At 49.8% G+C, this 14,852-nt stretch overlaps 1 protein-coding gene across 6 annotated transcripts in view; it reads left to right on the top strand.

The window, feature by feature from the left end:
- Positions 1-11,071, top strand: part of BCL11B (BCL11 transcription factor B) — a 102,235-nt gene extending 91,164 nt beyond the window's left edge. For all 6 annotated transcript variants that reach the window (XM_024982138.2, XM_024982137.2, XM_005222295.5 and 3 more), the window contains one exon: positions 4,047-11,071. In XM_024982138.2, the coding sequence (XP_024837906.1) occupies positions 4,047-6,118 (2,072 nt within the window). In that variant the 3' untranslated portion in view covers positions 6,119-11,071. The remainder of the gene's footprint in view (positions 1-4,046) is intronic.
- Positions 11,072-14,852: the final 3,781 nt, after the last annotated feature.

The following is a 14,852-nucleotide window of genomic DNA, read 5'->3' as shown; positions in this document are numbered from 1 at the left end:
ACATTTTATTTAAAAAAGAAAGTTACGGGGGAGAGTGGAAAGAGCATTGTATAGGAAGGGCCTTTGAGGACTGGGAGATTTAAAAACACTGGAAGCTGTCAGATCCTGGGATAGACTGTCCCCTGCTGTGAATCTTGCCCTGGTGTGGAGGGAAGTGAGGGGACCAGATTGTTCAAAGGCAAGGAAAAGCGTTTACCCTGGCATGATCTGGGACCCTGGAGTCCGATTTGGTGGGTGCACAGAGCTCTTCCCCACCTGATGATAAATTCCAAACAGGTTAACTTCCTCCTCTGGCTTCCCTGGTGGCTCAGTGGTAAAGAATCCGCCTGCCAATGCAGGAGACACAGGTTTGATCCCTGGGTCGGAAAGAAACCCTTGGAGGAGGAAATAGCTACCCACTCCAGTATTCTTGCCTGGGAAATCTCATGGACAGAGGAGCCTGGCTGGCTATAGTCCATGGGGTCACGAAAGAGTTGGACAGGACTGAAGGACGAAACTACAGCAAGCAAAACTTCCTCCTTAGACTTTTCTAAGATAGAGTCTTATAAATGTCTTCCACTCTTTTTGTTTTGTCTGTAAAAAAAAAAATACAAGAAATGGAAACCTCTGAGTTCTTCAGAACGTGCAGCTACATGCTTCTCAGCAGCTGCTGCTTGAGTTTAAAAAAATATATTTTAATCAGCCATTTCATTCCTGGCCTGCCTGAGAATTTTGCACTGTCTTTTGATACCCGCATTCCTCAGGGGCAATAGAACTTTCTAGAAAGTGTGTGGCCATCAGAACAAGAAACAGGAAGTGCTCCAGAGAGACCCAAGGAAATGAAGATGATGAAAAAAGAGATTAGGGGAAGGGAGGTGGCCCAACTTGAAAATACAAGGAACCAGAGCTGCTGTGTGTGTGGAACTCGGTTACTGAGAGTAGCTGGAGCCCAGGTGCAGAGTCCAGAGTGCTCTTTTTTATTTTATTTTTATTGAATTACAGTTGAAACCAATGGATTTTTAAAGTCGTTTATTGGCCGTGCCGGTTCTTTGCTGCTGTGTGCGCTCTTTTTCTAGTTGCGGTGCTCCGAATTCTCACTGTGGTGGCTTCTCTTGTTGCAGAGCATGGCTCTAGGGCGCATGGGCTCGGTAGGTATTTGTGGTTCCTGGGCTCCAGAGCACAGGCTCAGTAGTTGAGGTGCACGGGCTGAGTTGCTCTGCCGCACGTGGGCTCTTCCCAGATCAGGGATCGAACCCACGTCTCCTGCACTGGCAGGCGGCTTCATTACCATCGAGCCACGAGGGAAGTCCAGGGCTCTTTAATTGGAAGATCTATGGCCTTGTGGGAGGTGGTGCTTCATTTGTGTTATTAGCTCCTGATGTCAGAGAGGGATGTTTTCTTTATCGTCTTATTTATTACTTATTTATTCTGCCTTGTTTCCAGAAAAGGATTTGAGGAGGACAAAACACTATGGCGTCTGGCCAGCTCTCCCGTGAGACTGAGGTGAACCGTTCTGTTGTTCCCCACATATATCACCTAGTAAGCCAGGACAGGAGATGGCACCTCCAAGAAGGCTGTGCATCTCTGGGCTGTAGCATCATCATGTGCCAGCAGGGACGTGGTCCTGGCCTGGCCTCCCTCAGTGGTCATGTGACCATGAAATGCACCCCCCAAAAAATGGCCTTTGGTTGCGACAGTGGGGAGGCATGCAGGAAGGGAAGGCTGAAGTGTCGGTGTGGCCTTACTGCTCCCAAAGTGAGGAACACAGCTGCCCAGGGCCTTGGGAAGGCCTCCCTGCACGTTTCTGGGGGGCGGGGGGAGATTCTCCCGAGGGGCTCCAGCACGGGGAACTGAATTAATGCAGACATGCTGGGAGAAGGAAGTTTCCCAGACACCCTGGAGAAAGAAAATGGCCTCAGAAGTTCTCTTGGAGCTGGGTTTAAAAACGAGGGGAAGCTGAGCTTTGGAATCCTTTTTCCCTTTCTGTCCGTTCCCCCATCACCCACCCACTGGTCTCCGCACTACCAAACCTGGAGACACATGTCCTGTTGGACACGAGTGTGCAGTGATGACTGTGGACCACCAGGCTTGGAAGGCATGTCTTAGTTCCCAGCGGGGGTGATCTGGCCCAGTTGGTTCTGTGTTGCAGAGAATCTCCACGCGGACCCCTGACTCCTGGAGGCCCCCCCAACACTGCATGGCTCAGTGAGGTCCAGGCTCCTTTGAAGCCATCAAGTCTAACCCATAAGGAACTTGGGGTATTTGTTCTCAGAGTCCATAGAGTTTTGACTGCTAAGGGTGAAACCCCCAAGAAACATTCTTCTCGGGTGGGAATCAAAGAAACAAAAACTCCATCTCTGTATGGGATTTCGGAAATCCCTCTTTTGAGGAGGGACTGTACTTCCCCTTCCCTTCCTGATCCCGGGTTTGGAAACTAACACACACCTCTGGCTTCACTGGGGAGTTTGCAGCTACTGTACTTTATCAGTGTTAAAATCTTCCAGGTACAAGGAAGTCTGAAAAAACAAAAAGGGTTTTTTTTTTTCAAGACCTCGGCTGTGATGCCATATTCCCTTTCCCTTCTCCGGCCAGTGAGCGAGTCTGAGGGGGCAGGGCAGGGCAGGGCCTGCCCATACCTGTCCCGTTTCATGTGGAGTGTTAGGAGAGCCTCAGGCTGGAGAAGCAGCCAGTTTTACCCGCAAGTTGAGGATGTCGGCCACGAAATAGGTGCTGGTTGGAAGGTCCAGGCTCCCACTTTGTGACCGCCCCCAATGATGGACAAAGACAAGGGTTTTTCGGCTCCATGCCACCAGCGTCCACGAACACTGGGCTCCCAATGCCAGAGCCCAGTTTGTCACAAACTCACACTTGCCACTGTTCATCCTGATCGCCCTGTCGGAGGTGACACTCTTTCATTCAGCCTTCTGGCAAGGGACCTCATATAGGCCAGTGCCCCGCCCCGGGGGGTCTCAAGGCCAGATTCCATGCTGTGGTTAGGTGTGTGTGTGTGTGTATGTGCATGTGGGTGTATGAGGCCACGAGGGCAGTGATGGGGGGGGGGGTGGGCAGCTGTCCGCCAGTAGTGATGTTCTTACGATGCTGAAGTCCTGTTCCTACACGCATCCCTGTTTAACTTGGACGGTGCTTTCTGCACAGACACTGGTGTATGAAACCCTACGATTTCCGGTAGTTCAACTCCCAAATGACGCAGAGGTTATCAGCTAGTGCTCTTAAAATGTTTGCGAGGTGATTCAGTTTGATTTGTGTTTCTTAGAACTTCCTTGGATCGAAGATTTGCCTAGTCATGACTGGGTGGAGAGGGGGAGAGTTGTTTTGGCCCCCAAAGAGTTTTGGCAATGCCTGGAGAGATTTTTGATCCTCATGACTGGGAGGGGAGGGAGTGTGACTGGCTTCTAGTGGGTATGCCTCCAAACATCCTACAAGGCCCAGGGCAGTACCCCTCCCACTCCCCAGATCAGATCAGATCAGTCGCTCAGTTGTGTCCAACTCTTTGCGACCCCATGAATCACAGCACGCCAGGCCTCCCTGTCCATCACCAACTCCCGGAGTTCACTGAGACTCGAGTCCATCGAGTCAGTGATGCCATCCAGCCATCTCATCCTCTGTCGTCCCCTTCTCCTCCTGCCCCCAATCCCTCCCAGCATCAGAGTCTTTTCCAATGAGTCAGCTCTTGGCATGAGGTGGCCCACCCACCCCCAAAGAATTATCAGGATCTATATGATGGCTGAACTTTGCCTTGCTATCTTTTAGGCAGCCCAGCCTTTGTATACTTCCCATTGTTGGAATCAGGCTTTCTCACAAATAACATCTCCTTTGGCTTCTGAGATGATGGGTTTAAAGACACCATGTTATAAGGGCACAGAGCGAGGTCTACCAATTGGAGAAACAGCCACACAGAGGCTTCTCTAGCCTGTCCGCCAGGGGGTCTGCCAGGGGGTCGCTGGCCTGGGCCTGCTCTGCAGTGGTCTGGTGCCACCCCCTGAGAGCTGCGACGCCGCCGGCATCTCACGTCTCTCTTGCCTCTTTCTGTCCGTGTGTCTCCCCAGGTAAAGATGAGCCTTCCAGCTACATTTGCACAACATGCAAGCAGCCCTTCAACAGCGCGTGGTTCCTGCTGCAACACGCGCAGAACACGCACGGCTTCCGCATCTACCTGGAGCCCGGGCCGGCCAGCAGCTCGCTCACGCCGCGGCTTACCATCCCGCCGCCGCTGGGACCCGAGGCCGTGGCCCAGTCCCCACTCATGAATTTCCTGGGCGACAGCAACCCCTTCAACCTGCTGCGCATGACGGGCCCCATCCTGCGGGACCACCCAGGCTTCGGTGAGGGCCGCCTGCCTGGCACGCCGCCGCTCTTCAGCCCGCCGCCGCGCCACCACCTGGACCCGCACCGCCTCAGCGCCGAGGAGATGGGGCTCGTCGCCCAGCACCCCAGTGCCTTCGACCGAGTCATGCGCCTGAACCCCATGGCCATCGACTCGCCCGCCATGGACTTCTCGCGGCGGCTCCGCGAGCTGGCGGGCAACAGCTCCACGCCGCCGCCCGTGTCCCCGGGCCGTGGCAACCCTATGCACCGGCTCCTGAACCCCTTCCAGCCCAGCCCCAAGTCCCCGTTCCTGAGCACGCCGCCGCTGCCGCCCATGCCCCCCGGTGGCACGCCGCCGCCGCAGCCGCCGGCCAAGAGCAAGTCGTGCGAGTTCTGCGGCAAGACGTTCAAGTTCCAGAGCAATCTCATCGTGCACCGGCGCAGCCACACGGGCGAGAAGCCCTACAAGTGCCAGCTGTGCGACCACGCGTGCTCGCAGGCGAGCAAGCTCAAGCGCCACATGAAGACGCACATGCACAAGGCCGGCTCGCTGGCCGGCCGCTCCGACGACGGGCTCTCGGCTGCCAGCTCCCCCGAGCCCGGCACCAGCGAGCTGACCGGCGAGGGCCTCAAGGCGGCCGACGGTGACTTCCGCCACCACGAGAGCGACCCTTCCCTGGGCCATGAGCCCGAGGAGGAGGACGAAGAGGAGGAGGAGGAGGAGGAGGAGCTGCTGCTGGAGAACGAGAGCCGGCCCGAGTCGAGCTTCAGCATGGACTCGGAGCTGAGCCGCAACCGGGAGAACGGTGGTGGCGGCGGCGGTGGCGGCGGGGTGGCCGGCGTGCCGGGCGCGGGCGGCGGCGCCGCGGCCAAGGCGCTGGCCGACGAGAAGGCGCTGGTGCTGGGCAAGGTCATGGAGAACGTGGGCTTGGGCGCGCTGCCGCCCTATGGCGACCTGCTGGCTGACAAGCAGAAGCGCGGCGCCTTCCTGAAGCGCGCGGCCGGCGGTGGGGGCGGCGGGGACCCAGGCGACGACGATGACGCCGGGGGCTGCGGCGACGCGGGCCCCGGGGGCGCGGTCAACGGGCGCGGCGGTGGCTTCGCGCCGGGCACCGAGCCTTTCCCGGGCCTCTTCCCGCGCAAGCCGGCACCGCTGCCCAGCCCCGGCCTCAACAGCGCGGCCAAGCGCATCAAGGTGGAGAAGGACCTAGAGCTGCCGCCTGCCGCGCTCATCCCGTCGGAGAATGTGTACTCGCAGTGGCTGGTGGGCTACGCGGCGTCGCGGCACTTCATGAAGGACCCCTTCCTGGGCTTCACGGACGCGCGCCAGTCGCCCTTCGCCACGTCGTCCGAGCACTCGTCCGAGAACGGCAGCCTGCGCTTCTCCACGCCACCCGGGGACCTGCTGGATGGCGGGTTGTCGGGCCGTAGCGGCACGGCCAGCGGGGGCAGCACGCCGCATCTGGGCGGCCCGGGCCCCGGGCGGCCGAGCTCCAAGGAGGGGCGGCGCAGCGACACGTGCGAGTACTGCGGCAAGGTGTTCAAGAACTGCAGCAACCTCACGGTGCACCGACGGAGCCACACCGGCGAGCGGCCTTACAAGTGCGAGCTGTGCAACTACGCGTGCGCGCAGAGCAGCAAGCTCACGCGCCACATGAAGACGCACGGGCAGATCGGCAAGGAGGTGTACCGCTGCGACATCTGCCAAATGCCCTTCAGCGTCTATAGCACCCTGGAGAAACACATGAAAAAGTGGCACGGCGAGCACTTGCTGACTAACGACGTCAAAATCGAGCAGGCGGAGAGGAGCTAAGCGCGTGTGCGCGCGTGTGTGTGTGTGTGCGCGCGCGCGCGGGGGCCCGGGCCCCACCCTGCGCACCTGTACAGTCGCCCCGTCGCCAAGCGAGAGAATGCTGACCTGACACTTGCCTCCGCGTCACCGCCGCTCGGCGCCCCCCGCGGGTCCCCGGGGCCCAGGGGAGGTGGCCCTCCAACCTAACCTGTGTCTGCGAAGTCCTATGGAAACCCGAGGGTTGATTAAGGCAGTAAAAACAAAAAAAAATTGTGGAGCCTTTTAACTGTGCAATAATTTCTGTATTTATTGGGTTTTGTAATTTTTTTGGCATGTGCAGGTACTTTTTATTGTTATTCTTTCTGTTGAAATTCCTTTAAGAGATTTTGTTGGGTATCCATCCCTTCTTTAGTTTTTTTTTTTTTCCTTCCTTTAACCCAGTAGTAGCCTGAGCGATGACTCCTGAGCTCTGTAGAGGGGAAGCTATATTTTAAATTATAATTTGGGGGGTGGGGAGGGCGCTGCTTTTTTTGAAATCTAAGCTAAGCATGTGTAATTTCTTGTGAAGAAGCCAACACTTAAATGACTTTTAAAGTTGTTTACTTTTTTATTCCTTCTTTTTTTTTTTTTGTCCTGAAATAAAAAGTGGCATGCGTTTTTTGGGGGGGAGGGGGGTGGATGTACAGCGGATAACAATCTTTAAAGTTGTAGCACTTTGTTTCAGAATTGGAATGGAGATGTAGCACTGATGATGTCCTGAGTAAGGGAGGCCTTTTCTATGTTGACTTCAACCTTGCCATACATAAGGAAACCTTTGAATGGTGGGCCTTCCCTCCCCGCCGCCCCCCACCCCCCGCCCCCCAACAACAAAATACTCAGCACTGCCAGAGAAACAGGAGTTTTTGAGGACTTTGCCCCAGGAAATGGCCCAAGAGCATTCTAAAATTGTGCATTCCCAGCAGATCCCATCCGTTTCTTGGAATGTCGGTGTACCGTGGAATGCCATTTCTGCTATTTGCCATAGATTAGACTAAATAAAATAGGCTGAAGGTACTTTGGGGGGTAGATAGATGGTGGTGGCCTGCAATAACACAGAAAGGAAAGAAACCAGCCGTGTTCTTTCAGGCTTCTTCTGGCTTGACAGTTTCTTTCTCTCTTTTTATCACCCTCACCACAGAAATCCTAAGTCATACGTTGCTACCAGTGACAACAGACCGTTTCTCAAGCAGACAATGTCCTGATGGTGACTGGAGGGGAGTTAGTATTCCCTCTGCACACTGATGACATTATACAGATGGGGTGGGGGGAATCTTGCCAATTTCAGTTCCCTTTTACTGCAAAGTGGGAAGAGTTCCATCTGAAGGTGCCCAGCGCTACTTCGTTTTTGTTTGTTTTTTCTATCCCCTTAGGTTGGAAGGTACTAAACATTGGACTGTTCAGATTAGACATTTGAATTCTGTTGACCCGCACTTTAAAGCTTTTGTTTGCATTTAAATTAAATGGCTTCTCAACAAGAAATTGCAGCATCTTCTTCTTTTTGGCCCAGAGGTGGGTTAAACTGTAAGGGATGGCTGAGATTGAGTGTCAGTATTGCTAAGCGTGGCATTCACAGTACTGGCACTATAAAGAACAAAATAAAATAATAATTTATTGGACAGTGTTTCTACTGCCATTCAATTTGATGTGAGTGCCTTGAAAACTGATCTTCCTATTTGAGTCTCTTGAGACAAATGCAAAACTTTTTTTTTTCTTTTGCAATGAAAAGACTTTAAAAAAAAAAAAAACGAGAAAAGTACATTTCTTTAGAAACAAAGCCACATTTACTTTAAATAAATTTTCAAAAATCCTGGTTGAAGACGTGAAAATGCCATAAGACCCAATCAAATGAAGAAATAAACCCAGCACAACCCTGGATATCCATTAGCTGAATTAACCTCAGCCCCTTTTGCCTGTGGGACAACGCTGCTTAGATGTGGAGTGGAGGTGACTTACTGCTGAATTAAAACTCAAGTGACACAAGGTACAAGTTGATATTGTTGAATGAAAAAACAATTCAGGAACAATGGCTAATTTTTTTCTAAAGTTAAATTTAGTGCACTCTGTCTTAAAAATACGTTTACAGTATTGGATACATACAAGGGTAAAAAAAAATTGTGTGTATGTGTGTTGGAGCGATCGTTTTTTTCAAAGTTTGCTTAATAGGTTATTAAAAAAAATGCCACAGTGGCTGCGTGTATATTGTTTTTTTTTGGTGACGGGGTTTTAGTATATATTATATATATGAAAATTTCTTGATTACTGTAAAAGTGGACCAGTATTTGTAATAATCGAGAATGCCTGGGCATTTGACAAAACAAGAAAAAAAAAAAACCCTTTTCTTTTCCTTGAAAATGTTGCAGTAAAATTTAAATGGTGGGTCTATAATAATTTGTTCTTGTCACAGTAACTGTAAAGTCGGAGTTTTAGTAAATTTTTTTCTGCCTTGGGTGTTGAATTTTTATTTCAAAAAATGTATAGAAACTTGTATTTGGGGATTAAAAGGGGATTGCTACACCATGTAGAAAAAGTATGTAGAAAAAAAAGTGCTTAATATTGTTATTGCTTTGCAGAAAAAAACCCCCACATTTCTGATCTGTGCTTAATTCTCTCCTCCCACCTCCCTCTGGAATGGATATATTGGTTGGTTCATATGATGTAGGCACTTGCTGTATTTTTACTGGAGCTTGTAATTTTTTAACTGTAAGCTTGTCCTTTTAAAGGGATTTAATGTACCTTTTTGTTAGTGAATTTGGAAATAAAAAGAAAAAAAAAAAACAAAAACAAGCAGGCTGCCATAATATATTTTTTTAATTTGGCAGGATAAAATATTGCAAAAAAAAAAATTTGTATGTTAAGTCCTATTGTACAGGAGGAAAAAAAAAAAGGGTTGTTTGACAACCTTCGAGGAAAAGAAACAAAAGGAAGTAGCTAAATGCTTTGGTTCACAAATCATTTTAGTTGTATATATTTTTGTCAGAATTGGCCTCTACCAAGGACTGTTCAAAATAGGGCTTCAGTCTGAATGCCCTGAACCTTGCATCAAGGCTCCCTGGTGTGGCCACAGCAGACCGGATGGGAAATTCTTTATTCGCGTTGAGTGGAGAAATCAGTTTTTGTCAAGATGTCGGTACCATTTCACAGAGCCCTCCCTTCTCTACGAGGCATCTGTAAAGATGTCAGACGTGGGGGAGAGAGCGCACGCCTTCTCTTCACCACCACCACCACCACCACCACCACCACCTCTCCCACCCTTCAGAGCAGAAAGAAATGCAAACCGAGCTTTCTCTAGTCCTTGAGAGAACGTCAAACAAGCAAGCAAAACAAAACAAAATGTGATAAAGGGAGCTGGCGTATCAGCCAGGCGCAGGTGACGTGGTCTGCGGCTGGGACCAGTGCAAATTGAATTTCAGGAAGGGGTCCCCATCACAGCCGGGACCTTTTCATCCGTGGAGAGTGGTGGCCTGCTGTCTTTCTTACTTGCTCCGCTGCTTTCTCTCCAGAACCTACATTCGTCAGTCTCCAAATGCCTAGGGCCTGGGACGAATTCGGTGCCTTTCCATAGTTCTTTCTCTTTCCTTCCCACGTGTTTCCTCTCCATCTTCCCACCTCTGTCGGTCCTCGATGTGCTCATGTTTATCAGATTTATTTCTCCCTCTCTGTCCCCCCACCCCTGCCCCTCTTTTTTTTTTTTTGTAAAGCCAAGTAGCTTTAAGATAATAAAGTGGTGGTTTTTTGGATGAGGGAATAATACGTTTTTAAAAAAATACCTATATCAGGAAGCCATTTTTTATTTCAGGAACTCTAAGAAACCATTATATTTCAGGTTATGAAAGTATAAGCAAGCATCCTTTCGGGCAATTTCTTTACCAAATGCAGAAATCTCTCTTCTGGGCGCTTTTCTGTTTAACATGCTTTTCCTCCTTGCCACTTACCTTTGCAAAGTAAAAAGAAGGGGGGAGGAGGCAGAAGATCAAGCTGAGATGTTTGTTTCCTGCCTGTTTGACCTGAAGCCCCACGGGCTGCCCTTTTCTCCGGGTGCCCTGGGGAGGTCCTTGAGCAGCCTCCAAGGCAATCCTCCTGTAGTTACAAAAGCTAGCCAGCTCTCACCAGCTTCCGCAAAGTCACCACGATGCCAGAATCAAGCCATCCTAAAGCACAAAGATTGTGTCTCTGTCGACTGCAGAGAAATGAGCATTTTTGCTTCTCTTTTTTTGTGTTTAAAAAGCCAACACTGAAGCAGATGACCCAGTGAGAGAGGCCCCGGGCCCTGGGGGGACCCTGCCGACCCCAGGCCGGTTTTCCACACTGCCACAACTTGATTCAAAGATGCCCCCAATTGGAACCTGCCACTTGCCATTTGAGGGTCTTTCATGGGGGAGGAGGAGGAGGCTGATTTCCTCTAAGCAAAAATGTGAAAAGTAGGGAAGTCAGCCTTTCGTTCTGGTCCTAAGTGACGGTCAAGGATTTTTGTGGAACACAGGCAAACCCATGAATTTTGGTGCTCCTTGTATCAGCTCTGCGAAGCAAAGTTACATTGAGTTAAGTTGTTTGCATTTGTACTGGCAAGGCGAAATATTTTTATTACCTTTTCTATTACTTATTGTATGAGCTTTTGTTGTTTACTTGGAGGTTCTGTCTTTTACTACAAGTTTGGAACTATTTATTATTGCTTGGTATTTGTGCTCTGTTTAAGAAACGGGCACTTTTTTTTTTATTATGGATAAAATGTTGAGATGACAGGAGGTCATTTCAATATGGCTTAGTAAAATATTTATTGTTCCTTTTATTCTCTGTACAAGATTTTGGGCCTCTTTTCTTCCCCTTAATGTCACAATGTTCTGTTCAGCATGTGTCTGCCATTTCATTTGTACGCTTGTTCAAAACCAAGTTTGTTCTGGTTTCAAGTTATAAAAATAAATTGGACATTTAACTTGATCTCCAAACCTTGTCCTTTTCTGTGTCTTTCCAGGGTAGGGGATGGACAGCTTATTTCCAAGGGTGACTTAAAGGTCTCTCTCCATTTTTCTCCCGACGCAGGCCCGTTACTCTCGTATCCGAGAACACAGGCAGTAGTGGCCTGAGAGACCAGCTGTGCTTTTTTCTTGACCTCTGTGAGGCTGTGATGCGGAATAGTGGTTCTCACTCCTGGTTACACGTTGGAATCACGTGAGAGTTTTTCAAAATCCCTGTGTCCAGGCCCCGCCCCAGACCAATTTCTATCCGATTCTTTCGAGGCGAGATCTAGGCATCGGTATTTTTGAAAATGACCCAGGTGACTCGCAAACAGCCAAGTTTGAGACCAAGTGGTATAAAAGTAAAAGCCCTCGTCTGGGAATGACAAGACTTGGGTCTAGTTTCTTTCAGCTAACATTTCCTGAATTTCCAGGGAGAGCCACTGGGTGAGGGGTCAGAAATGAGTAGGACAGAGGTCTGGCTGCCCTGTGTCCTTGGTCTGGTACCCTTGGGTCCCCATCGTGAAGGGAGGCTGTTTGAGTACAGAGCATCTCCACCCATCCATGAGTTTGAATGGAATCACACAGGAGCACCACCTTCTTCCTGCCACCTGTGTGACAGGTTGATAGATTGGAGCATGCTTTTCTCGGGGATAATATCACAGATCCAGAGGAGGAGGCATGGTCTTTTGGAAGGAAATAGCCTTTCACTGGGCTTTTCCCAGTGCTGGGCTTGGAGCAGTCAGCAAGATGGAAGGGGAAGATGACAGCTTCCCATTGGGTTTCAGCCACTTAATAAACCACTGCTTTCCTTCTACGAGTGAGAGGCAGAGCCCAGCCCTGAGTGAAAAGGGATCAAAGACCCACCGAGTTCTCGACTATTATTTTTTTTTCTGGTCACATCCCAAGGCATGTGGGATCCCAGTTGCCCGACCAGGGGTCGAACCTGCGGCCTCCGCAGTGAAAGCATGAAGTCTTAAACACTGGACTGTCAGGGAAGTCCCCCTTGACTACTCTTCTCATGTTTCTGGCTCTTTAAGACACAAAAAATGTTCCACTCAAGTCACTTTTCTGCAAACTCACTGGACGCCATTCACAAACCAGGTGGGCAGCCTGGGAATCTTCGCAAAAGACTTTGCAAAAAATGAAAACAACACCGAGCTATGTTTATGAAGATGCTGTGTGGGTTCTGCCCACAGAGGTGATCACAGGAGTGAGGGCCATATGTGCCTCTGTGTCCTGTCTCCAGAAAGTCACCATTCTCCCAACATATCTAAGCACTGGACGGATACAGGGTTAAAGATGCACGTGCTGGGTAACTTTAAAGTCCAGCACCCAAAATGGAGTGGGTAACCATTCAGGAGAAGCCCTGCCCTGATTTCTAGGCTGTTTTTTTGTTTTGTTTGTTTGTCCAGTCGCTCAGTCATGTCGGACTCTTTGTGACCCCATGGACTGCAGCACGCCAGGCTTCCCTGTCCTTCACCATCTCCCAGAGCTTGCTCAAACTCACGTTGGTGAGTTGGTGATGCCATCTAACTATCTGTCTTCTGTCATCTCCTTCTCTTGCCTTCAGTCTTTCCCAGCATCAGAGTCTTTTCCAGGGAGTCGGCTCTTTGCCTCAGGTGGCCAAAGTATTGGAGCTTCAGCCTCAGCATCAGTCCCTCCAATGAACAAAATTTCTAGGGTGTAGAGAATAAAAACTCCCTGTGAAGAATTATGTTCTTTTCTGTAGGTCCTGGGCTCCAAGTCTATCTCTCACTGGCTTTAGGATGCCTGTCTGAGCCGTGTGTTTTTTCCTGCCTAGAAAACTGAGCAAATAGCAGAATTGAAATGCTAAGCTGCTTTCTGATTAGGGCACGAGGGAATGTGCTCATTTGGGGAAGAACCTCCATCTGAACGTTGAGGAACAAGCACCTAATCTGAGCACAAAAAGTGCTTGGGATGACGTGTCATTCACACTCAGCGGGGCCCTTCCGGCCCAGCCCTTCTAAAAAAGCCCAGTTTAGAGATCACCAGCAGGGCAAACACAGGAAAAGCTCCACTCAGTCCTCGTTGTCTCACCAGTGGCTCTGGGACCTCAGGCCAATCCTTTCCCTTTTCTGGGCCTCAGTTTCCCTATCTGTAAAATGGAGCGTTAAGGTCATCTGGAAGGACCCATTTAGCCTTCAGATCAGCATGCCGTGTGCACAGAGAGGAACAAAATTTGATGGGAAAGTTAAAGTCCGAAATGTTCCGTATTTAGCTGGTGAAAATCAGGGTGAGAATGGGTTCTCAACAGAAAATCCCGTGGTTTTGGTGGCTGTACCCCGGAGTCGCCAGTCTCAAGTCATAGAGTCTCGTCTCCTCTTTTTCCAGGTGGTCCCAAGCATGACAGGGACCTCAGAGCAGGCTGCTGAACAGCTCACTCTTCAGCTGTAAGTTCAGCAACTAAAGCTGGAAAACATCCTCTTCTACTTTGGAGGTAAAACAAAATGAATAGAGCTTTTATAAAAAACACTAATGTGATGAAACAGATAATGAAACTTGTGACTTTCAAGCCAGGGAAGATGAAATTCTGACTTTCTTATGTGCCGGTAAAATCTTAGTCACTAATTGCCTGCTCTGCCTAACCTTCAAAACAATTTTATAGGATTCTGGTTAAAGACCGTTTAGGATGTGCTAAAGAAGTCAAAGCAGAGCGAGCTTAAAAGTCTATTTAGTTCCCAAAGCCAAGACTGAGCTGCAGGTCAGGCCTGGGCACACAGGAGGTCAGGCCTGGTCTTTGCTCTTGGGGGCCTCCTTGTTTAATGAGAGAAATGCCTTATGAAACAAGGCTGCAGGATGGGGCAACGTGGGCAGAGAGGAGCCTGGAGGAGGGAGGCAGTGATCAGTTGTGGAGAGGGAGGATTCGGGAAATTGTGCTGCTTTTTGAAAAACGTGTAAGGGTTCACCAGGAAGATGAGCACAGGTGAGGAGAAATGGCCTGTCTTGCAGAGGCTATGGCACAGGAAAAGACATGGTTGTTGGGAAAGTACAGTAAACCCCACGGAGAAGCAAAGTCATATAGTTAGTTGGACCCTGAAAAGCATCTAGTACAAATCCGTCTAATACAGGTATCTTCTCCCAAACCCTAAAGTATAGTACATCCATCTGTTCGTTTATCCAGCCATCCGTCTGTCTACCTGTCTGTTTATCCACCCATCTATCTATCCATCCATCCACCCATCTACCTGTCCATCCATCCATCCATCCATCTACCCTCTTATCCTTTTATCCGTCCATCTATCCAACCATTCTATCCATCATCCATCCATTTATTTATCCATCCAGCCAACCATCTACAAGTTGTTCATTAATTAACATTTATCAAAGATCTATGCTGTGTCAGAGACTCTGCTCAGAAGTTACAGATCATCAAGACTCACACCTGCCTTCCTGGGGTTTACCTTTTAGTGGGCAGAAGGGGACATCCACCCATCTATTCAGTTATTTATTTCCTTAATGATCCCAGAGCTCCTCCTGAGTGCTCCATACTCCTAGGCCCTGGAGATGCAGTCCAGGGCTTGGATGACTCCCAGTTAGCTGGGGATGCAGTGAGTGAACCGACAGTAAGAGTTCTGTCTTTCGGATGGGAGCACGGAGTCCAGCAGGAGGCTGGAGGAGACGTGTCCTTCGTTACAGGTTAGGAAACCCCGTCCTTGTCCCAGGCATCCATGTGTCCTGCCGACATCCAAACTGTTTCCCTTTACTGTGGTTTCCTTCTCACAGGACATGATCGAAATATA

This window comes from Bos taurus, chromosome 21 (genome assembly GCF_002263795.3).
Source record: "Bos taurus isolate L1 Dominette 01449 registration number 42190680 breed Hereford chromosome 21, ARS-UCD2.0, whole genome shotgun sequence".
In the NCBI taxonomy this organism is placed as follows: Eukaryota; Metazoa; Chordata; class Mammalia; order Artiodactyla; family Bovidae; genus Bos; species Bos taurus.
This window is presented reverse-complemented; position numbering and strand designations above follow the sequence as displayed.